General features: G+C 51.7%; 1 protein-coding gene across 3 annotated transcripts in view; it reads right to left on the bottom strand.

Moving 5' to 3' along the window:
• The window catches only part of chp (leucine rich repeat containing G protein-coupled receptor chaoptin), a 605,365-nt gene that overhangs the window by 5,091 nt on the left and 575,082 nt on the right, over positions 1–25,192 (bottom strand). For all 3 annotated transcript variants that reach the window (XM_070095441.1, XM_070095442.1, XM_070095443.1), the window contains exons 7-13: positions 22,786–24,813; positions 22,271–22,449; positions 20,981–21,164; positions 20,637–20,762; positions 19,646–19,756; positions 2,895–2,986; positions 598–741 (exon numbers count right to left, since the gene is read on the bottom strand). In XM_070095441.1, the coding sequence (XP_069951542.1) occupies positions 598–741; positions 2,895–2,986; positions 19,646–19,756; positions 20,637–20,762; positions 20,981–21,164; positions 22,271–22,449; positions 22,786–24,813 (2,864 nt within the window). The remainder of the gene's footprint in view (positions 1–597; positions 742–2,894; positions 2,987–19,645; positions 19,757–20,636; positions 20,763–20,980; positions 21,165–22,270; positions 22,450–22,785; positions 24,814–25,192) is intronic.

Here is a 25,192-nt window from a genome sequence, read left to right as displayed (position 1 = left end):
ACTTCAGTCATGTCTCCCCCTCATTCTTCGTCGGTCCATCTGCAGAGTGAAGACTCAGTCAGACATGTAGTAAGAAGGTTATAGTTACCGACAAATAAAGGGAAATGAACACGAATGTATGTACTTAGGACAATGCCTGGTCACGGACCGGGCTTCGGGGGCGTTGACCCCCGAAACTCGGTCCAGGTATATTCCAGGTATCAGGGAACCATTATTGAAAACATTTCGGTCCTAGGACCTCGATCGCTTCCAATAAGTAGCCAACTGAAGTGTTCAAGGTCCCAAGATCAAAACGTTTTCAATAAAGGTGTCCCAAAGGTATGTATAAACTTGTGTCAATTTTCCAGAGGAAACAAGAGGTTAAAAGAAAGGGACAAAGTTCTAATTTTTGAGCTGAAAAGTAAGTCAGTTTGACTTTTTATCTTCTTCACAGCTAATCTATGTTCCACATAGTGACGTCACCATAACCACTAGTGACATCACCATGCACACTAGCGACGTCAACATGCCCACTAGTGATCTCAACATAGCCACCAGCGTGCCTATCAGTGAATTCAAGTGACCACTAGTGACCTCCAACATACCCCGGTGACCTACCCAATGCCACAGTCGCAGTTCCACTTGTTGTTATGCATACGTAGGTCAGTGAGGAAGACTGAGTGGGGTTCCCCTGGGTAGCCCGTGCTTGACGGCTCACCTAGCTTCTTCATTGTGTTGTTCACCGCTGATACCGCCACAAACCTGGACGGAGACAAATGCAGTATAATGTGATCCTTTATTGACGACGTTTCGCCCACACAGTGGACATTAAGTCACAGATCTGGTATGGTGTTTACAGCAAGCCAGTACTGTAGTTCTACAACACAAGTACTGTAGTTCTACAACACAAGTACTGTAGTTCCACAACACAAGTGCTGTAGTTCCACAACACAAGTACTGTAGTTCCACAACACAAGTACTGTAGTTCTACAACACAAGTACTGTAGTTCCACAACACAAGTACTGTAGTTCCACAACACAAGTACTGTAGTTCTACACCCCTCAAGGAAGGTTCCTTGATGTTGGTGAGGGGCTCTTGATTTAGGGAATTGGATTTGTGCTCCAGTTCCCCGAATTAAGCCTGAATGCCTTCCACATCCCCCCCCCCAGGCGCTGTATAATCCTCTGGGTTTAGCGCTTCCCCCTTGATTATAATAAAAATAATGTAGTTCTACAACACAAGTACTGTAGTTCTACAACACAAGTACTGTAGTTCCACAACACAAGTGCTGTAGTTCCACAACACAAGTGCTGTAGTTCCACAACACAAGTGCTGTAGTTCCACAACACAAGTGCTGTAGTTCCACAACACAAGTGCTGTAGTTCTACAACACAAGTGCTGTAGTTCCACAACACAAGTGCTGTAGTTCCACAACACAAGTGCTGTAGTTCCACAACACAAGTACTGTAGTTCTACAACACAAGTACTGTAGTTCTACAACACAAGTACTGTAGTTCCACAACACAAGTGCTGTAGTTCCACAACACAAGTGCTGTAGTTCTACAACACAAGTACTGTAGTTCTACAACACAAGTACTGTAGTTCCACAACACAAGTGCTGTAGTTCCACAACACAAGTGCTGTAGTTCTACAACACAAGTACTGTAGTTCTACAACACAAGTACTGTAGTTCCACAACACAAGTGCTGTAGTTCCACAACACAAGTGCTGTAGTTCCACAACACAAGTACTGTAGTTCTACAACACAAGTACTGTAGTTCTACAACACAAGTACTGTAGTTCCACAACACAAGTGCTGTAGTTCCACAACACAAGTACTGTAGTTCCACAACACAAGTGCTGTAGTTCCACAACACAAGTACTGTAGTTCTACAACACAAGTACTGTAGTTCTACAACACAAGTACTGTAGTTCTACAACACAATTGCTGTAGTTCCACAACACAAGTACTGTAGTTCTACAACACAAGTACTGTAGTTCTACAACACAAGTACTGTAGTTCTACAACACAAGTACTGTAGTTCTACAACACAATTGCTGTAGTTCTACAACACAAGTGCTGTAGTTCTACAACACAAGTACTGTAGTTCTACAACACAAGTGCTGTAGTTCTACAATACAAGTACTGTAGTTCTACAACACAATTGCTGTAGTTCTACAACACAAGTGCTGTAGTTCTACAACACAAGTACTGTAGTTCTACAACACAATTGCTGTAGTTCCACAACACAAGTGCTGTAGTTCTACAACACAAGTGCTGTAGTTCTACAACACAATTGCTGTAGTTCCACAACACAAGTGCTGTAGTTCTACAACACAAGTGCTGTAGTTCTACAACACAATTGCTGTAGTTCCACAACACAAGTACTGTAGTTCTACAACACAAGTACTGTAGTTCTACAACACAAGTACTGTAGTTCTACAACACAATTGCTGTAGTTCTACAACACAAGTGCTGTAGTTCCACAACACAAGTACTGTAGTTCTACAACACAATTGCTGTAGTTCCACAACACAAGTGCTGTAGTTCCACAACACAAGTGCTGTAGTTCTACAACACAAGTGCTGTAGTTCTACAACACAAGTGCTGTAGTTCTACAACACAAGTGCTGTAGTTCTACAACACAAGTGCTGTAGTTCCACAACACAAGTGCTGTAGTTCTACAACACAAGTGCTGTAGTTCTACAACACAAGTGCTGTAGTTCCACAACACAAGTGCTGTAGTTCCACAACACAAGTGCTGTAGTTCTACAACACAAGTGCTGTAGTTCTACAACACAATTGCTGTAGTTCCACAACACAAGTGCTGTAGTTCCACAACACAAGTGCTGTAGTTCTACAACACAAGTGCTGTAGTTCTACAACACAAGTGCTGTAGTTCGTGAAACTTACTTGACTCTGCCCAGATTTCTGAAGACATCACTGGGGACTTCTTCCATTCTGGTCTGGTAGAAGGTGAGCTGTAGCTCCCGGGCTCTCAGCTCCTGCAGGAAACCCATAGAATCAAATACCGTCAGGATTTTTCTCTCTTTTTTTCTTTTTTTACACAGGGTTTAACAAGGTTAGGTTAAGGATCCCTAGCTTTATTGACAAGCTATTTACAGGTTAAGGATCCCTAACTTTATTGACAAGCTAAGAGCTGTTACCTACATCAGCTCATTTGAAAGCATTTTTATTGTTATGAAACATACAAGTAGGGAACAGGATGAAGTTGAAGCCATCTATGGGCCAGCATTTTCATTTGATCAACTGACTTTATCTCGTTGACATCATAATGCTGTACGAATGTGTTCCATACTCGAGTCATCCTGGGTATATATGATCTCAGATGGAGTGATGTTCTGGAGAAGGGTACAGCCAGAGTGAAGTTGCTACTTTCTGCCCGTCTTGTAGTATAGAAGCTTGTTTCACGCTGTCCTCGAAGTGGATCCAAGTGTGGTACTCTGACAATATTGGCCTTGTACATAACAGTAAGGCCACCCACATCCCTCCTGTGTTGAAGGCTCTGCTGAAATGACAGATCTATCCAGGATGGGTCCAGATGAGAGATGAGACGTCTTGCTCTGTTCTCTACTCTGTCAAGCAGTCGCAGATGAGAAAGGGGGACAAGCAAACCAAGAAAGTGGAGCATACTCAAGGTGTGAACGTACTTGTGCCTCATACAGAATCTTACAACCCTAATGTCAAGCAGATGCGAGATACGGCGAAGTGCTGTAAGCTTCCTGGCTGCTTTGTTTGCAAGATTTACAACATGGTTCTTCATGGTCAGTGTGGCATGCAAAGAGTACGTAACCTTTATTCGGCGCACGTACACACCCTCATTTACAGGCTATCTCCCCCAACCAGCGAACCAGGTTGCTAAGAGTTGATGATGGGGCCCCGTCGTTCAACTAGTGACCAGGTTCTAGCCAATAAGAAGATGGTTTTGGCAATCGCAGAGGTTATGTGGGTACCGCTCTCCTGTCTGCCCTTGTCATTCCCATTCTAGAGCTGGTTGAAGCACGGTCTGCTATCTTGTGGCTTCTATTTCTGCCTTGCTTACCGTGGAGTGCACTATACTTATCACTGTACATAGTGTACATATTGCTGTTATAAATTGGTGAAGGATAATATAAGTCTAAACTTTATCTGCTGTGTTTATTTTGCTCCCATTACACCCGGGATAACAGGCCATTTGGAATCCTGGGTTGTAATAGTCAGTTTGGAGTCATATTTCACCCCAAGGATATCAACTTCTTCCAAAGGTACCAACACCTTCCCATTCATGCTTACTACTGCACCAGCATTACCATCATGGTGCCTAGAGGCCCTCATCATTTGCGTTTTCTCAGGTGCAAATGCTACTTGCCATCTGTTTCCCCAACCTGATATAGCTCTCAGCTGGTGATTGATGTAGCTTAGAGCAGCTGGCATTTCTTCTCTTGGATAAGTGAATGTCAGTGTACAGTCGTCTGCATATGCATGTGATTCTGGGATGAGATGAAGAAGGTCATTGACGCAGATATTCCATAACAATGGTCCCAGAACACTTCCTTGTGGAACACTTGCCCCAGTAGGATGTCTTGCTGATTCTGTTCCATTGAAAACTACCCTTAGAGATCTACCATGAAGGTAATCACTGAGGAGACAGCGTAGAGCCTGCAATTCCCAGTGCTTTCAGTTTTGCTAAGAGGCCCTGGTGCCACACCCGGTCGAAAGCACCACAGCGCTACCACACAGCTGACTTTAGATTCATTCAGTGACTGGTGCCACTTAGTAGAGAGGTTTAACAACAAATCAGCAGAAGAGTAACCTTTCCTGAAGCCATATTGACGGTCACAAAGTAGTGAGTGGCAGTCAAAAAACTCTGTTATTTGTCTTGAGATTATTGTCTCAAGGATCTTGCCAGTGATTGACAGGAGTGACACTGGTCTCTCTCTCTCTCTCTCTCTCTCTCTCTCTCTCTCTCTCTCTCTCTCTCTCTCTCTCTCTCTCTCTCTCTCTCTCACACACACATTCCTGAGATATATTACAAAACGGGATAAATCCCATCCCAAATGAAAAGTCGAGAGACTGAATCGAGAATGGAGTCTAAACACATGTACAGGGCCTCCCGATTCTTATAGCCCCTGGGCTATAAGAACTGTGAGGCCCCTGGGCTATAAGAACTGTGAGGCCCCTGGGCTATAAGAACCGTGAGGCCCCTGGGCTACAGGAATTGTGAGGCCCCTGGGCTATAAGAACTGTGAGGCCCCTGGGCTATAAGAACTGTGAGGCCCCTGGGCTATAAAAACTGTGAGGCCCCGGGCTATAAGAACTGTGAGGCCCCTGGGCTATAAGAAATGTGAGGTCCCTGGGCTATAAGAACTGTGAGGCCCCTGGGCTATAAGAACTGTGAGGCCCCTGGGCTATAAGAACTGTGAGGCCCCTGGGCTACAAGAACTGTGAGGCCCCTGGGCTATAAGAACTGTGAGGCCCCTGGGCTATAAGAACTGTGAGGCCCCTGGACTATAAGAACTGTGAGGCCCCAGGGCTATAAGAACTGTGAGGCCCATGAGCTATAAGAACTGTGAGGCCCCTGGGCTATAAGAACTGTGAGGCCCCTGGGCTATAAGAACTGTTAGACCCCTAGGCTATAAGAACTGTGAGACCCTGGGCTATAAGAACTGTGAGGTCCCTGGGCTATAAGAACTGTGAGGCCCCTGGGCTATAAGAACTGTGAGGCCCCTGGGCTATAAGAACTGTGAGGTCCCTGGGCTATAAGAACTGTGAGGCCCCTGGGCTATAAGAACTGTGAGGCCCCTGGGCTATAAGAACTGTGAGGCCCCTGGGCTATAAGAACTGTGAGGCCCCTGGGCTATAAGAACTGTGAGGCAACTGGGCTATAAGAACTGTGAGGCTCCTGGGCTATAAGAACTGTGAGGCCCCTGGGCTATAAGAACTGTGAGGCCCCTGGACTATAAGAACTGTGAGGCCCCTGGGCTATAAGAACTGTGAGGCCCCTGGGCTATAAGAACTGTGAGGCCCCTGGGCTATAAGAACTGTGAGGCCCCTGGGCGATAAGAACTGTGAGGCCCCTGGGCTATAAGAACTGTGAAGTCCCTGGGCTATAAGAACTGTGAGGCCCCTGGGCTATAAGAACTGTGAGGCCCCTGGGCTATAAGAACTGTGAGGCCCCTGGGCTATAAGAACTGTGAGGCCCCTGGGCTATAAGAACTGTGAGGCCCCTGGGCTATAAGAACTGTGAGGCCCCTGGGCTATAAGAACTGTGAGGCTCCTGGGCTATAAGAACTGTGAGGCCCCTGGGCTATAAGAACTGTGAGGCCCCTGGACTATAAGAACTGTGAGGCCCCTGGGCTATAAGAACTGTGAGGCCCCTGGGCTATAAGAACTGTGAGGCCCCTGGGCTATAAGAACTGTGAAGCCCCTGGGCTATAAGAACTGTGAGGCCCCTGGGCTATAAGAACTGTGAGGTTCGTGGGCTATATGAACTGTGAGGCCCCTGGGCTATAAGAACTGTGAGGCCCCTGGGCTATAAGAACTGTGAGGCTCCTGGGCTATAAGAACTGTGAGGCTCCTGGGCTATAAGAACTGTGAGGCTCCTGGGCTATAAGAACTGTGAGGCTCCTGGGCTATAAGAACTGTGACGCCCCTGGGCTATAAGAACTGTGAGGCTCCTGGGCTATAAGAACTGTGAGGCCCCTGGGCTATAAGAACTGTGAGGCTCCTGGGCTATAAGAACTGTGAGGCTCCTGGGCTATAAGAACTGTGAGGCTCCTGGGCTATAAGAACTGTGACGCCCCTGGGCTATAAGAACTGTGAGGCCCCTGGGCTATAAGAACTGTGAGGCCCCTGGGCTATAAGAACTGTGAGGCCCCTGGGCTATAAGAACTATGAGGCTCCTGGGCTATAAGAACTGTGAGGCCCCTGGGCTATAAGAACTGTGAGGCCCCTGGGCTATAAGAACTGTGAGGCCCCTGGGTTATAAGAACTGTGAGGCTCCTGGGCTATAAGAACTGTGAGGCCCCTGGGCTATAAGAACTGTGAGGCTCCTGGGCTATAAGAACTGTGAGGCCCCTGGGCTATAAGAACTGTGAGGCTCCCGGGCTATAAGAACTGTGAGGCCCCTGGGCTATAAGAACTGTGAGGCTCCTGGGCTATAAGAACTGTGAGGCCCCTGGGCTATAAGAACTGTGAGGCTCCTGGGCTATAAGAACTGTGAGGCCCCTGGGCTATAAGAACTGTGAGGCTCCTGGGCTATAAGAACTGTGAGGCTCCTGGGCTATAAGAACTGTGAGGCTCCTGGGCTATAAGAACTGTGAGGCCCCTGGGCTATAAGAACTGTGAGGCTCCTGGGCTATAAGAACTGTGAGGCTCCTGGGCTATAAGAACTGTGAGGCCCCTGGGCTATAAGAACTGTGAGGCTCCTGGGCTATAAGAACTGAGAGGCTCCTGGGCTATAAGAACTGTGAGGCTCCTGGGCTATAAGAACTGTGAGGCTCCTGGGCTATAAGAACTGTGAGGCCCCTGGGCTATAAGAACTGTGAGGCTCCTGGGCTATAAGAACTGTGAGGCCCCTGGGCTATAAGAACTGTGAGGCTCCTGGGCTATAAGAACTGTGAGGCCCCTGGGCTATAAGAACTGTGAGGCTCCTGGGCTATAAGAACTGTGAGGCCCCTGGGCTATAAGAACTGTGAGGCTCCTGGGCTATAAGAACTGTGAGGCTCCTGGGCTATAAGAACTGTGAGGCTCCTGGGCTATAAGAACTGTGAGGCCCCTGGGCTATAAGAAATGTGAGGCTCCTGGGCTATAAGAACTGTGAGGCTCCTGGGCTATAAGAACTGTGAGGCCCCTGGGCTATAAGAACTGTGAGGCTCCTGGGCTATAAGAACTGTGAGGCTCCTGGGCTATAAGAACTGTGAGGCTCCTGGGCTATAAGAACTGTGAGGCTCCTGGGCTATAAGAACTGTGAGGCCCCTGGGCTATAAGAACTGTGAGGCTCCTGGGCTATAAGAACTGTGAAGCTCCTGGGCTATAAGAACTGTGAGGCCCCTGGGCTATAAGAACTGTGAGGCTCCTGGGCTATAAGAACTGTGAGGCTCCTGGGCTAGAAGAACTGTGAGGCTCCTGGGCTATGAGAACTGTGAGGCCCCTGGGCTATAAGAACTGTGAGGCCCCTGGGCTATAAGAACTGTGAGGCTCCTGGGCTATAAGAACTGTGAGGCCCCTGGGCTATAAGAACTGTGAGGCTCCTGGGCTATAAGAACTGTGAGGCTCCTGGGCTATAAGAACTGTGAGGCTCCTGGGCTATAAGAACTGTGAGGCCCCTGGACTATAAGAACTGTGAGGCCCCTGGGCTATAAGAACTGTGAGGCCCCTGGGCTATAAGAACTGTGAGGCTCCTGGGCTATAAGAACTGTGAGGCTCCTGGGCTATAAGAACTGTGAGGCCCCTGGACTATAAGAACTGTGAGGCCCCTGGGCTATAAGAACTGTGAGGCCCCTGGGCTATAAGAACTGTGAGGCCCCTGGGCTATAAGAACTGTGAAGCCCCTGGGCTATAAGAACTGTGAGGCCCCTGGGCTATAAGAACTGTGAGGTTCGTGGGCTATATGAACTGTGAGGCCCCTGGGCTATAAGAACTGTGAGGCCCCTGGGCTATAAGAACTGTGAGGCTCCTGGGCTATAAGAACTGTGAGGCTCCTGGGCTATAAGAACTGTGAGGCTCCTGGGCTATAAGAACTGTGAGGCTCCTGGGCTATAAGAACTGTGACGCCCCTGGGCTATAAGAACTGTGAGGCTCCTGGGCTATAAGAACTGTGAGGCCCCTGGGCTATAAGAACTGTGAGGCTCCTGGGCTATAAGAACTGTGAGGCTCCTGGGCTATAAGAACTGTGAGGCTCCTGGGCTATAAGAACTGTGACGCCCCTGGGCTATAAGAACTGTGAGGCCCCTGGGCTATAAGAACTGTGAGGCCCCTGGGCTATAAGAACTGTGAGGCCCCTGGGCTATAAGAACTGTGAGGCTCCTGGGCTATAAGAACTGTGAGGCTCCTGGGCTATAAGAACTGTGAGGCTCCTGGGCTATAAGAACTGTGAGGCTCCTGGGCTATAAGAACTGTGAGGCTCCTGGGCTATAAGAACTGTGAGGCTCCTGGGCTATAAGAACTGTGAGGCCCCTGGGCTATAAGAACTGTGAGGCTCCTGGGCTATAAGAACTGTGAGGCCCCTGGGCTATAAGAACTGTGAGGCTCCTGGGTTATAAGAACTGTGAGGCCCCTGGGCTATAAGACCTGTGAGGCTGAGGCCCCTGGGCTATAAGAACTGTGAGGCCCCTGGGCTATAAGAACTGTGAGGCTCCTGGGCTATAAGAACTGTGAGGCCCCTGGGCTATAAGAACTGTGAGGCTCCTGGGCTATAAGAACTGTGAGGCCCCTGGGCTATAAGAACTGTGAGGCCCCTGGGCTATAAGAACTGTGAGGCTCCTGGGCTATAAGAACTGTGAGGCCCCTGGGCTATAAGAACTGTGAGGCTCCTGGGCTATAAGAACTGTGAGGCCCCTGGGCTATAAGAACTGTGAGGCTCCTGGGCTATAAGAACTGTGAGGCTCCTGGGCTATAAGAACTGTGAGGCTCCTGGGCTATAAGAACTGTGAGGCCCCTGGGCTATAAGAACTGTGAGGCTCCTGGGCTATAAGAACTGTGAGGCTCCTGGGCTATAAGAACTGTGAGGCCCCTGGGCTATAAGAACTGTGAGGCTCCTGGGCTATAAGAACTGTGAGGCTCCTGGGCTATAAGAACTGTGAGGCTCCTGGGCTATAAGAACTGTGAGGCTCCTGGGCTATAAGAACTGTGAGGCCCCTGGGCTATAAGAACTGTGAGGCTCCTGGGCTATAAGAACTGTGAGGCCCCTGGGCTATAAGAACTGTGAGGCTCCTGGGCTATAAGAACTGTGAGGCTCCTGGGCTATAAGAACTGTGAGGCTCCTGGGCTATAAGAACTGTGAGGCCCCTGGGCTATAAGAACTGTGAGGCTCCTGGGCTATAAGAACTGTGAGGCTCCTGGGCTATAAGAACTGTGAGGCTCCTGGGCTATAAGAACTGTGAGGCTCCTGGGCTATAAGAACTGTGAGGCTCCTGGGCTATAAGAACTGTGAGGCTCCTGGGCTATAAGAACTGTGAGGCTCCTGGGCTATAAGAACTGTGAGGCCCCTGGGCTATAAGAACTGTGAGGCTCCTGGGCTATAAGAACTGTGAGGCTCCTGGGCTATAAGAACTGTGAGGCTCCTGGGCTATAAGAACTGTGAGGCCCCTGGGCTATAAGAACTGTGAGGCTCCTGGGCTATAAGAACTGTGAGGCTCCTGGGCTATAAGAACTGTGAGGCCCCTGGGCTATAAGAACTGTGAGGCTCCTGGGCTATAAGAACTGTGAGGCTCCTGGGCTATAAGAACTGTGACGCCCCTGGGCTATAAGAACTGTGAGGCCCCTGGGCTATAAGAACTGTGAGGCCCCTGGGCTATAAGAACTGTGAGGCCCCTGGGCTATAAGAACTGTGAGGCTCCTGGGCTATAAGAACTGTGAGGCCCCTGGGCTATAAGAACTGTGAGGCCCCTGGGCTATAAGAACTGTGAGGCCCCTGGGCTATAAGAACTGTGAGGCTCCTGGGCTATAAGAACTGTGAGGCCCCTGGGCTATAAGAACTGTGAGGCTCCTGGGCTATAAGAACTGTGAGGCCCCTGGGCTATAAGAACTGTGAGGCTCCTGGGCTATAAGAACTGTGAGGCCCCTGGGCTATAAGAACTGTGAGGCTCCTGGGCTATAAGAACTGTGAGGCCCCTGGGCTATAAGAACTGTGAGGCTCCTGGGCTATAAGAACTGTGAGGCTCCTGGGCTATAAGAACTGTGAGGCTCCTGGGCTATAAGAACTGTGAGGCCCCTGGGCTATAAGAACTGTGAGGCTCCTGGGCTATAAGAACTGTGAGGCCCCTGGGCTATAAGAACTGTGAGGCTCCTGGGCTATAAGAACTGTGAGGCCCCTGGGCTATAAGAACTGTGAGGCTCCTGGGCTATAAGAACTGTGAGGCCCCTGGGCTATAAGAACTGTGAGGCTCCTGGGAACTGTGAGGCTCCTGGGCTATAAGAACTGTGAGGCCCCTGGGCTATAAGAACTGTGAGGCTCCTGGGCTATAAGAACTGTGAGGCTCCTGGGCTATAAGAACTGTGAGGCTCCTGGGCTATAAGAACTGTGAGGCCCCTGGGCTATAAGAACTGTGAGGCTCCTGGGCTATAAGAACTGTGAGGCCCCTGGGCTATAAGAACTGTCCTGGGCTATAAGACCTGTGAGGCCCCTGGGCTATAAGAACTGTGAGGCTCCTGGGCTATAAGAACTGTGAGGCTCCTGGGCTATAAGAACTGTGAGGCCCCTGGGCTATAAGAACTGTGAGGCTCCTGGGCTATAAGAACTGTGAGGCCCCTGGGCTATAAGAACTGTGAGGCCCCTGGGCTATAAGAACTGTGAGGCTCCTGGGCTATAAGAACTGTGAGGCTCCTGGGCTATAAGAATTGTGAGGCCCCTGGGCTATAAGAACTGTGAGGCCCCTGGGCTATAAGAACTGTGAGGCCCCTGGGCTATAAGAACTGTGAGGCTCCTGGGCTATAAGAAGTGTGAGGCCCCTGGGCTATAAGAACTGTGAAGCCCCTGGGCTATAAGAACTGTGAAGCCCCTGGGCTATAAGAACTGTGAGGCTCCTGGGCTATAAGAACTGTGAGGCCCCTGGGCTATAAGAACTGTGAGACCCCTGGGCTATAAGAACTGTGAGGCCCCTGGGCTATAAGAACTGTGAGGCCCCTGGGCTATAAGAACTGTGAGGCTCCTGGGCTATAAGAACTGTGAGGCCCCTGGGCTATAAGAACTGTGAAGCCCCTGGGCTATAAGAACTGTGAGGCCCCTGGGCTATAAGAACTGTGAGGCTCCTGGGCTATAAGAACTGTGAGGCCCCTGGGCTATAAGAACTGTGAGGCCCCTGGGCTATAAGAACTGTGAGGCCCCTGGGCTATAAGAACTGTGAGGCTCCTGGGCTATAAGAACTGTGAGGCCCCTGGGCTATAAGAACTGTGAGGCCCCTGGGCTATAAGAACTGTGAGGCCCCTGGGCTATAAGAACTGTGAGGCTCCTGGGCTATAAGAACTGTGAGGCCCCTGGGCTATAAGAACTGTGAGGCCCTGGGCTATAAGAACTGTGAGGCCCCTGGGCTATAAGAACTGTGAGGCTCCTGGGCTATAAGAACTGTGAGGCTCCTGGGCTATAAGAACTGTGAGGCCCCTGGGCTATAAGAACTGTGAGGCCCCTGGGCTATAAGAACTGTGAGGCCCCTGGGCTATAAGAACTGTGAGGCCCCTGGGCTATAAGAACTGTGAGGCCCCTGGGCTATAAGAACTGTGAGGCCCCTGGGCTATAAGAACTGTGAGGCTCCTGGGCTATAAGAACTGTGAAGCCCCTGGGCTATAAGAACTGTGAGGCCCCTGGGCTATAAGAACTGTGAGGCCCCTGGGCTATAAGAACTGTGAGGCCCCTGGGCTATAAGAACTGTGAGGCTCCTGGGCTATAAGAACTGTGAGGCCCCTGGGCTATAAGAACTGTGAGGCTCCTGGGCTATAAGAACTGTGAGGCCCCTGGGCTATAAGAACTGTGAGGCTCCTGGGCTATAAGAACTGTGAGGCCCCTGGGCTATAAGAACTGTGAGGCCCCTGGGCTATAAGAACTGTGACGCCCCTGGGCTATAAGAACTGTGAGGCTCCTGGGCTATAAGAACTGTGAGGCTCCTGGGCTATAAGAACTGTGAGGCCCTCAGTGATATTTTCAAAAGGAAAAAAGTTAAAGAAATATTAAATTTATTTTTACAAGACTAACCACAATAAAAATTCAAACATTTAACTTTTGTAATTTCTTGGAAACAAATTTCTGCAAAACATCAGTAGTGATTGTGAACACTTCCTCTTAATCTCCGGAGACCCTCCAGCAGGCGGAGAACCCTGGAGACCCTCCAGCAGGCGGAGAACCCTGGAGACCCTCCAGCAGGCGGAGGACCCTGGAGACCCTCCAGCAGGCGGAGAACCCTGGAGACCCTCCAGCAGGCGGAGAACCCTGGAGACCCTCCAGCAGGCGGAGAACCCTGGAGACCCTCCAGCAGGCGGAGAACCCTGGAGACCCTCCAGCAGGCGGAGAACCCTGGAGACCCTCCAGCAGGCGGAGGACCCTGGAGACCCTCCAGCAGGCGGAGAACCCTGGAGACCCTCCAGCAGGCGGAGGACCCTGGAGACCCTCCAGCAGGCGGAGAACCCTGGAGACCCTCCAGCAGGCGGAGAACCCTGGAGACCCTCCAGCAGGCGGAGAACCCTGGAGACCCTCCAGCAGGCGGAGGACCCTGGAGACCCTCCAGCAGGCGGAGAACCTTGGAGACCCTCCAGCAGGCGGAGGACCCTGGAGACCCTCCAGCAGGCGGAGAACCCTGGAGACCCTCCAGCAGGCGGAGAACCCTGGAGACCCTCCAGCAGGCGGAGAACCCTGGAGACCCTCCAGCAGGCGGAGGACCCTGGAGACCCTCCAGCAGGCGGAGGACCCTGGAGACCCTCCAGCAGGCGGAGGACCCTGGAGACCCTCCAGCAGGCGGAGAACCCTGGAGACCCTCCAGCAGGCGGAGGACCCTGGAGACCCTCCAGCAGGCGGAGGACCCTGGAGACCCTCCAGCAGGCGGAGAACCCTGGAGACCCTCCAGCAGGCGGAGAACCCTGGAGACCCTCCAACAGGCGGAGGACCCTGGAGACCCTCCAGCAGGCGGAGGACCCTGGAGACCCTCCAGCAGGCGGAGGACCCTGGAGACCCTCCAGCAGGCGGAGAACCCTGGAGACCCTCCAGCAGGCGGAGGACCCTGGAGACCCTCCAGCAGGCGGAGAACCCTGGAGACCCTCCAGCAGGCGGAGGACCCTGGAGACCCTCCAGCAGGCGGAGAACCCTGGAGACCCTCCAGCAGGCGGAGGACCCTGGAGACCTTCCAGCAGGCGGAGGACCCTGGAGACCCTCCAGCAGGCGGAGAACCCTGGAGACCCTCCAGCAGGCGGAGAACCCTGGAGACCTACCAGCAGGCGGAGGACCCTGGAGACCCTCCAGCAGGCGGAGAACCCTGGAGACCCTCCAGCAGGCGGAGGACCCTGGAGACCCTCCAGCAGGCGGAGGACCCTGGAGACCCTCCAGCAGGCGGAGAACCCTGGAGACCCTCCAGCAGGCGGAGGACCCTGGAGACCCTCCAGCAGGCGGAGGACCCTGGAGACCCTCCAGCAGGCTGAGGACCCTGGAGACCCTCCAGCAGGCGGAGGACCCTGGAGACCCTCCAGCAGGCGGAGGACCCTGGAGACCCTCCAGCAGGCGGAGGACCCTGGAGACCCTCCAGCAGGCGGAGAACCCTGGAGACCCTCCAGCAGGCGGAGGACCCTGGAGACCCTCCAGTAGGCGGAGGACCCTGGAGACCCTCCAGCAGGCGGAGAACCCTGGAGACCTTCCAGCAGGCGGAGGACCCTGGAGACCCTCCAGCAGGCGGAGGACCCTGGAGACCCTCCAGCAGGCGGAGAACCCTGGAGACCTTCCAGCAGGCGGAGGACCCTGGAGACCCTCCAGCAGGTTGAGGACCCTGGAGACCCTCCAGCAGGCGGAGGACCCTGGAGACCCTCCAGAAGGCGGAGAACCCTGGAGACCTTCCAGCAGGCGGAGGACCCAGGAGACCCTCCAGCAGGCGGAGGACCCTGGAGACCCTCCAGAAGGCGGAGGACCCTGGAGACCTTCCAGCAGGCGGAGAACCCTGGAGACCTTCCAGCAGGCGGAGGACCCTGGAGACCCTCCAGCAGGCGGAGGACCCTGGAGACCCTCCAGAAGGCGGAGGACCCTGGAGACCTTCCAGCAGGCGGAGGACCCTGGAGGCTCTCCAGCAGGCGGAGGACCCTGGAGACCCTCCAGCAGGCGGAGGACTCTGGAGACCCTCGAGCAGGCGGAGGACCCTGGAGACCCTCCAGCAGGCGGAGAACCCTGGAGACCTTCCAGCAGGCGAAGGACCCTGGAGACCCTAGAGCAGGCGGAGGACCCTGGAGACCTTCCAGCAGGCGGAGGACCCTGGAGACCCTCCAGCAGGCGGAGGACCCTGGAGACCCTCCAGCAGGCGGAGAACCCTGGAGACCCTCCAGCAGGCGGAGGACCTTGGAGACCCTCCAGCAGGCGGAGAACCCTGGAGACCTTCCAGGAGGCGGAGAACCCTGGAGACCCTCCAGCAGGCGGAGAACCCTGGAGACCCTCTAGCAGGCGGAGAACCCTGGAGACCCTCCAGCAGGCGGAGGACCCTGGAGACCCTCCAGCAGGCGGAGGACCCTGGAGACCTTCCAGCAGGCGGAGAACCCTGGAGACCCTCCAGCAGGCGGAGGACCCTGGAGACCTTCCAGCAGGCGGAGAACTCTGGAGACCCTCCAGCAGGCGGAGGACCCTGGAGACCTTCCAGCAGGCGGAGGACCCTGGAGACCCTCCAGCTGGCGGAGAACCCTGGAGACCCTCCAGCAGGCGGAGAACCCTGGAGACCTTCCAGGAGGCGGAGAACCCTGGAGACCTTCCAGCAGGCGGAGAACCATGGAGACCCTCCAGCAGGCGGAGAACCCTGGAGACCCTTTAGCAGGCGGAGGACCCTGGAGACCTTCCAGCAGGCGGAGAACCCTGGAGACCCTCCAGCAGGCGGAGGACCCTGGAGACCTTCCAGCAGGCAGAGAACCCTGGAGACCCTCCAGCAGGCGGAGGACCCTGTAGACCTTCCAGCAGGCAGAGAACCCTGGAGACCCTCCAGCAGGCGGAGGACCCTGGAGACCTTCCAGCAGGCGGAGAACCCAGGAGACCCTCCAGCAGGCGGAGGACCCTGGAGACCTTCCAGCAGGCGGAGGACCCTGGAAACCCTCCAGCAGGCAGAGAACCCCTTGACCCTCCAGCAGGCGGAGGACCCTGGAAACCCTCCAGCAGGCGGAGAACCCTTGAGACCCTCCAGCAGGCGGAGAACCCTGGAGACCCTCCAGCAGGCGGAGGACCCTGGAGACCTTCCAGCAGGCAGAGAACCCTTGAGACCCTCCAGCAGGCGGAGGACCCTGGAAACCCTCCAGCAGGCGGAGGACCCTGGAGACCCTCCAACAGGCGGAGGACCCTGGAGACCCTCCAGCAGGCGGAGGACCCTGGAGACCCTCCAGCAGGCGGAGAACCCTGGAGACCCTCCAGCAGGCGGAGGACCCTGGAGACCCTCCAACAGGCAGAGAACCCTGGAGACCCTCCAGCAGGCGGAGGACCTTGGAGACCCTCCAGCTGGCGGAGGACCCTGGATGCCCTCCAGCTGGCGGAGAACCCTGGAGTCCCTTCAGCAGGCGGAGGACCCTGGAGACCCTCCAGCAAGCAGAGAACCCTGGAGACCCTCCAGCAGGCGGAGGACCCTGGAAACACTCCAGCAGGCGGAGGACCCTGGAGACCCTCCAGCAGGCGGAGGACCCTGGAGACCCTCCAGCAGGCAGAGAACCCTGGAGACCCTCCAGCAGGCGGAGGACCTGGAAACCCTCCAGCAGGCGGAGGACCCTGGAGACCCTCCAGCAGGCGGAGGACCCTGGAGACCCTCCAGCAGGCGGAGGACCCTGGAGACCCTCCAAAAGGCGGAGGACCCTGGTGACCCTTCAGCAGGCGGAGGACCCTGGAGACCATCCAGCAGGCGGAGGACCCTGGATACCCTCCAGCAGGCGGAGGACCCTGGATGCCCTACAGCTGGCGGAGGACCCTGGAGACCCTCCAGCAGGCGGAGGACCCTGGAGACCCTTCAGCTGGCGGAGGACCCTGGATGCCCTCCAGCAGGCAAAGAACCCTGGAGACCCTCCAGCTGGCGGAAGACCCTGGATGCCCTCCAGCTGGCGGAAGACCCTGGAGACCCTCCAGCAGGCAGAGAACCCTGTAGACCCTGCAGCAGGCCGAGAACCCTGGAGACCGTCCAGCAGGCAGAGAACCCTGGAGACCCTCCAGCTGGCGGAGGATCCTGGATGCCCTCCAGCTGGCGGAGGACCCTGGAGACCCTCCAGCAGGCAGAGAACCCTGGAGACCCTCCAGCAGACGGAGAACCCTGGAGACCCTCCAGCAGGCGGAGAACCCTGGAGACCCTCCAGCAGGCAGAGAACCCTGGAGACCCTCCAGCAGACGGAGGACCCTGGAGACCCTCCAGCAGGCGGAGGACCCTGGAAACCCTTCAGCAGGCGGAATACCCTGGAGACCCTCCAGCAGGCGGAGGACCCTGGAGACCCTCCAGCTGGCGGAGGTCCCTGGATGCCCTCTAGCAGGCGGAGGACCCTGGAGACCCTCCAGCAGGCGGAGGACCCTGGAGACCCTCCAGCAGGCGGAATACCTTGGAGACCCTCCAGCAGGCGGAGGACCCTGGAGACCCTCCAGCAGACGGAGGACCCTGGAGAGCCTCCAGCAGGCGGAGGACCCTGGAAACCTTCCAGCAGGCGGAATACCCTGGAGACCCTCCAGCAGGCGGAGAACCCTGGAGACCCTCCAGCTGGCGGAGGTCCCTGGATGCCCTCTAGCAGGCGGAGGACCCTGGAGACCCTCCAGCAGGCGGAGGACCCTGGAAACCCTCCAGCAGGCGGAATACCCTGGAGACCCTCCAGCAGTCGGAGGACCCTGGAGACCCTCCAGCTGGCGGAGGTCCCTGGATGCCCTCTAGCAGGCGGAGGACCCTGGAGACCCTCCAGCAGGCGGAGGACCCTGGAGGCCCTCCAGCTGGCGGAGGACCCTGGAGGCCCTCCAGCTGGCGGAGGACCCTGGATGCCCTACAGCAGGCGGAGGACCCTGGAGACCCTCCAGCAGGCGGAATACCTTGGAGACCCTCCAGCAGGCGGAGGACCCTGGAGACCCTCCAGCAGACGGAGGACCCTGGAGACCCTCCAGCAGGCGGAGGACCCTGGAAACCTTCCAGCAGGCGGAATACCCTGGAGACCCTCCAGCAGGCGGAGAACCCTGGAGACCCTCCAGCTGGCGGAGGTCCCTGGATGCCCTCTAGCAGGCGGAGGACCCTGGAGACCCTCCAGCAGGCGGAGGACCCTGGAAACCCTCCAGCAGGCGGAATACCCTGGAGACCCTCCAGCAGTCGGAGGACCCTGGAGACCCTCCAGCTGGCGGAGGTCCCTGGATGCCCTCTAGCAGGCGGAGGACCCTGGAGACCCTCCAGCAGGCGGAGGACCCTGGAGGCCCTCCAGCTGGCGGAGGACCCTGGAGGCCCTCCAGCTGGCGGAGGACCCTGGATGCCCTACAGCTGGCGGAGAGCCCTGGGCTGCAGCCCCTGGAGGCCCTCCAGCTGGTGGAGGACCCTGGGCTGCAGCCCCTAAAGCCCATCCCTTAATCCCGCCCTGCACATGTGTCATCCCATGCATTAAAAATCATGGATATATAGCCCCGCTCCACAAAGATAGCGGAAAATCAATTGCAAAAACACTGTAGATCGATAGCATTGACTTCTTACATTATCAAAATCTTTGAAAGAGTTTGAAGAAGCAAGAACGCTAAACGAATGAAAACACAACAGTTCCTCAAGCCATATCAACACGTGTTTAAAACAGGTCGAAACAACGCCTCACACAATTCTCTAAATTGGATATCCTGACTGATTTGTTAAACAAGGGAAAAAAAAAGCAAACATTAATTATCACAAAACCTCAACCTTATCCAGCACATCTCAAGTGATGGTTCTCTACCACCGAGACACATTCAGTCGTCTCAACAAAGTGACCACACAGTTGCTGGATCATTACGATATGATTTTAAATACTCTGGAAGACAAATAAAATGTAGATGTAGCATACACAGACTTTGCAGGAGCCTTCGGCAAGCGTAATCATTGTGTAATGGCACATACAAAATTTGATACACCAATAGCTGGAAAGTGTGCAGATGCATTTCTAATTTTCTGACACAAGGAGTAATAGTCAACAGAGTGAAAAAGAGTATTTGCCTCAATTTTCGTTCTCATTTTCGTATCCTACCAATACCAGTACTTTATCATAATCTGCAAACACTAATACAATTTGTCTGAAAGTGGCATCCACTGAGGACCCAATAAATCTTTAAACTTATATTGGCCAAGTCTTCCAGTGGGCCACAGAAAATGTACGATGTTCAATGAAGGCAAATTTTAGTTATTTTGCCATGGAAGAACTAAAGAATTAAACACCGGAATGATTGCTAGGGCACTCAGCTCACATATTGAGGTCCGTGGCTCGATCCCCGGTACGGGTGGAAGCATTACGACGTGTTATCTAAGGCACCTGCTGTCCCTGTTCACCTGACAGTAAAATAGGTACGTGAGTGTTAGTCGACTGGTGTGGGTCGCATACTAGGGACAAAATTAACCTAATTTGCCCGAAATGATCTGCACAACAAGGGACTTTCTGTATAGTAATATGTTATTGATGTCAGCTAAGCCTGTATACCTTGTACATGTACTTGTAGAAATAAAGATTATTATTATTATTATTATTATTATTATTATTATTATGCCTACCAGAAAAGTCATTCTAGTTTAGTCTCTAGAGCAGGAGGAGGCTGAGAGAAGACGTACCTGTAGTGCTGTGGGTGAGATCTGGCGCATACGTGGCCCCATCAGTGTGATGTTGGTCAGTCTATAAGGTAATTCATATTTCAGCAGCTCCTTGTTCAGCGTACCGTCCACCTGATGTATAATGGTGCTGTTTTATGCATGCTGGAGTGGTATTTTTTTATTATTTTAGAATGTCACTTGATGTAATAACCAAAAGAGTTTAAAAAAAAAAAGATATTTAAAGCAGTTGTTTCTGATTTGGGAGCCAATCTGGGCACTTAGTAGCAATGAACAATGTTTCAACTTAAAGCCAACGAAAACGTGGAACACCGAACAGAAGATGGTGTAGGTGCGGGGCCCTCCTGAGCGGTGCAGAGGGAGGAGAAACACACACAGGGAAGGGAGGGCAGGAAAAAAGGAGGGATGGAAGGAGGGGCGAACGAAGGGGATGAGGAAGAGATGGGAACTATTTGGAAAGAGGGAGGGACGAAGGAAAGAAGGCACAGAATATTAAAAAAAAATCAGTCCATGTGCTGATGAAGGCTCTGGCCTTCACACGAGAAAATTACTGCAACAAGAACTAAAAGAACATGGAGTTTTATACTCATTATATATATCTTGATGATCTGGGGAAAATAAACGGTTAACAAATAAAATCTAACAAAGAAAAAATATCTTATTTACACCACATAATATGACCACCTCAGCTGGAATAAACGGAAGACGTGTGACTTAACTTCCACTCTAGATCAATACCAACGTGACCTACAGGGTAAAAACTCGACATATTTGCAGGATGTTCTTCCAACACCACGGAAGATGTCTAACGCGGTTACATACGAGATACCTAGATAATGGATGTCTGGAAGATCACCCTTGACGTGTCTAGTAACCAAAGATCCTGGAGTAATACTGGAGCTCCTCAACTGAATATATCCTAGCCACATAGCCAGTCTTCCTTGGCTTTGAGGTACTTCTAGGTTAGGTTTCCTGGAAGATGGTCTTCACGTACCTCGAGGTTGAGTTCCTGCAACGAAGGCACGTTATGTAGGGCTTGGGCCAGGTTGAACTTTGGCATGTTGGGGTGAGTTGTCATGTAGAGACGGCGCAGTGATGTTAGTGAAACGAAGCAGCCAGCCTGTGAAGTATTTAGGATTAATGATGACCTCTTATGATCTTCCTTATGACCTCTTGGAAGCTCTTTCGTGATCTTTTATAATCTTCCTTGAACCTCTTTCAAACTCATAAACCTAATTATATCACTTAGCAATAAGCAACACCACTCCGCTACCCCATTCATCTCTGCTTCTCTAGCCTTCTCACTTGGAGTGGGAACTCCAGACCACCACCACTCACCTCAAACACCTGGAGTGGGAAATCTCTAATGTCGAGCACTTCAAGTCTCTCCAGTCCTATGAAGGAGTCGTTGGTAAGTGTTCTGATTGGGTTCCTAGGCATGTAGAGTTCCCTAAGACGAGGCAACATCTGCCAGGCATTGTTGGCCGGCACCGGCAACTCATTGTAGGAAATGTCCAGTACTCTGTGGGGAAGAGAAACTTCTGTTGGAGTTGTGGGAGTAAAGGAGCTACTGTTGGAGCTATGGAGGTGAGAAATGTTTGTTGGAGCTATGGGGGAGATAAACTTGTTGGAGCTATGGGGAGATATTGTGGTTCTCTCTCTCTGCAGCACACACACACGCACACACACACACACACATATATATATATATATATATATATATATATATATATATATATATATATATATATATATATATATATATATATATATATATACACACACACACATACACTGGCAGTCTTCCACCGAGGCGGGTGACTCGAAAAGAGACACTTTCACCATCATTCGCGCTATCACTGCCTGGCCAGAGGCGTGTAGGTACGAAAGTTCAGATGTCACTTAGACTAAACAGCCTAGAATGTTGCCTATCCTCGTTGCAGTGACAAGATGACGATGGCTAGTTATATATACTCTATATATTGACTCACAAAATTGTAATGACACAATTGCACACAAACCACGAGTTCAATTCCCGCCCGTACCGTGCTTTTTTTTTACTATGCATTATGAAAAGGATGAACAAGACTAGTTGTATATTCCTCATTAAGTATATATACCAGTAATGAAGAGAGGTCAGAGAGACCTGGCTCACATATGGTAAATAATTCATTAAAACTTGTTCCATTTAGGGACATACATTCTTCACGGTGTGGAAGGAACTAAGGGAAAAAATTAAATAGAAAAATGAGGAGTGATAATAATGATGGAAGCAGCTGGGAATGAAAGCAAGGAAGAGAAATATTATTAATATATTCATGGGGAAGCACTAGACCTGTAAGGTTGATACAATACCTGGCGGGATATGAGAGGTAATCAGAGTTAAACCGAGGGAGAGAAGGGTGGAGTCAATGATGAACGTCATGTGAAGTACGGGAATAATTTGACCTGATGGAAGAGGAATAGAAGGATCTACCTGATGGAAAAGAGGGAGGGGGAAAGAAGAACCTGCTAGAGGAGGAAGAGGCATGGAAGGAGAATCTACCTAATGGAGTACAAGTAAAATGACCTACGTAATGGAGAAAGAGGGAGACAAGAACCTAACTGAGGAAGACAGAGAGGCCCTACCTGATGGAAGAGAGATTGGCCATGGTGACGGAGGGAAGGAAGGTAAGGATGTTGTGAGAGATATTGAGATGCATGAGGCGAGGTAGGTCGAAGTCAGGCACGGCGCTGATGGAGGTGTTGGCTACACTCAGGTTCATCAAGGACTCCTGAAGACCGTCGAAGATGTATCCCTGCATATCCTGAAGGAGGTCACATACACAGCTTTAAATAAACATAGAATTGCATCTTTTCAGAAATGCCTTAGTCATTACTTTTTTCTTTTGAAACATATAAATAATGCGAAAGTGACCTCTAAAAGGCTGATTGTTAATAAAGAATGTGTCACGAGTACTCAGAAAACAGTGCTAGAGGGTATAGACAGTAAAATAATAAATATTATAACTGTTAATGGAAAGCAATCATGTTTGATCCAAAGATGGGAGAGTAGCTCAAATGAGTTTAATTAACAACTCTTCACAGAGATCAAGGCACTTCTTGTGAATATAGAAGGTATATAGGAAAACTTGGAGGTGTACCTTGACGGGGTTATGTGATACATCCAGCACTGTGAGGTGCCAAGTTCCTCGGAATGCTTGAGATTCGAGGCTCTTTATATGGTTGTGGGAGACGTCGAGAAACACCAGGTTGTCGAAGCGGCCCAACATGGAATCCGTTAGGGATGAGATCTCGTTGTAGGCTATGTCAATTACCCGGATGTTGTCTGCGCATCGTTGGAGGCTGGTGTCGGGAAACTTGGTGAAGCGGTTATTGCGAGCTCGGAAGATCTCCAGCGGCGCAGACTTGAAGAGGCCGTCGGGAATGCTGCGAAGCTCATTAAAAGACACTTCGAAGTGACGCAGACGATGGTGGTTCTCGAAGAGCGTTGAGGGTAGGTCGACCAAGTTATTTTGACGAAGATTTATGTATTGCAGACGACGGGTATCTCGAAAGGCTTCGTGGTCGATCTCTTTGATGTGATTGTGGGCGAAGTCCAGGAGCTGAAGCTGAGTGAAGTTGGAGAAGACGCTGGCGCTGATATTCCTCAAGTTATTGTGGTGGAACCAAAGGTGCACAATGGAAGATCTCACCGATTCAAAATAATCACCGGAAATCCAGCTGATGTTATTATGGCTGAAGTCAATCATCTTGATGCTAGAGTAGGAGTTCCACTTAGAGCCGTTTGTCTTCAGGTTGGGAATGCAGTTGTGGCTGGCATCGATGGTCAATGTGGAGAGTGTTCCCACTTGTTCGAAGGCATCTAGATTCAAATTGTCCATCTCGTTAAAGGAGAGATCGAGGTAACGGAGCTTCGGAAGATTTTGGAAGGCCTCGTATTCTAAAAGTTTGATGTTGTTACCTTCTAGATCAAGATGTTCCAGGCTCTCTAAGTTTGAGAAACCAGAATTCTGAATTATATTGATTTGGTTATCATCTAGGTAAAGATACTTCAAGTTCCTGTAATCATGAAATGTCTGAGGCTTGATCTTCTTGATGGAATTGAAAGAGAGCTGGATGGACTCGAGATAGGGGTGAAATTGACCTTCGAAATGGTTACGACTAAGGGAATCAATCTTGTTATCCTGAATGTTGAGGTTTCTAAGTTGTCTCATGGTGCGGAAACACTCGCCGCTGACCTTCGTGAGGGCGTTGTTACTGAGATCAAGTTCTCGTAGGTTGACCAAGGCTTGCATGGGCTGGGATGGCAGCTGACTCATCAACAGCCCCGAGCTGAAACGAAGTTCTTCTAGTCCTCCTCCGATGTTGCCGAAGGCATCGTTGTCAAATGATACAATTCTGTTGTTCGAGAGGTCCAAGATCTTAACCCCAGGGACGTGCTCAAAAGCATTGCTGGAGATTCCAGTGATGCCATTTTTCATGAGGTAGAGCTTCTCGACGGCTGGACCGAAGCCTTTGAAGTCTTCCTTGGAGAGGGACTTATCTGGAAGAGTGCTCAAGCCAAGAGTCCGGACGTTCCTCATCTCTTTTAGCTTATCCATTGGAATGGGACCCATATTGTCTCCCAGGAGGTTGAGGTACTGCAAAGTGTAACGGAACCCGTTGAAGGCCTCAGCTGGATCTAGAGAGATTTTGTTATTGCTGAGAGAGAGGGAGCGGAGGGTGTCAAGTCTGTCGAAGGCCTGAGGGGGAATGAAAGACAGATTATTGTAGCTAAGGTCGAGCATCTGAAGCGTTGACTCTAGGCCCCGGAAGGCATTATCCGAAATGCTCCACAAATCAGAATCGTGGAGATAGAGTTCTTTGATTTTAGCGTCTTTAAAAGCGTCATCGCTGATATGAGTAAGCGGGTTTCCTCTGAGGGAAGTACGATTCACAGTCCCGAAGTTCTGAAAGGAGTATGGAGGAAGTGTCTCGATTTGATTGAAGTCGAGAACTAGCGTATCTAAGAAAAGAGAACCGGTGAAGAGGACTTCGAAGGTATGGGATATGCGGTTTCTCTCCAGGTTGAGAGTCTGTAGATTGCGCACTTCGGCCATAGCCTCAAAGGGAATGGCAGGAAGCAAATTGTTGCCCAGGTTGATGTGCGCCAGCTGGCTCGTCGATCCCTGTAACAGCAATACATTAGTGAAAATATGTACGTGAAAAATAAACAAGACAGAGAAAAAGAGAGAGAGAGAGGGGAAGGAAACGGAAGCGAAAGTGTAGAATGTACATATTCTTTAAAATTTATATGTTCTCGCAGCCTACTGTGTGTTAAAATTAGAGAAGTCAAAATCGGATGGAAATTTCATAAAACCTGAATGATCTGACAATTGCAGTAGCCTGTGTATGCTTGTGATGATAACCACCACCCCAGTTGGGGACTCTTGTAACTCACTTTTGCCAAGGGTTAACTATAAATTGGTTGTGAACGGTATAATGATGCCGTCAAACTATGGACAAGGACACTTGTATACAGTTCAGCACATTTATTAATGGAAACAT

This window comes from Cherax quadricarinatus, chromosome 50, assembly GCF_038502225.1.
Source record: "Cherax quadricarinatus isolate ZL_2023a chromosome 50, ASM3850222v1, whole genome shotgun sequence".
Classification (NCBI taxonomy): Eukaryota; Metazoa; Arthropoda; class Malacostraca; order Decapoda; family Parastacidae; genus Cherax; species Cherax quadricarinatus.
Note: the sequence above shows the minus strand (reverse complement) of the source record. Positions and strands in the feature narration are given on the sequence as shown.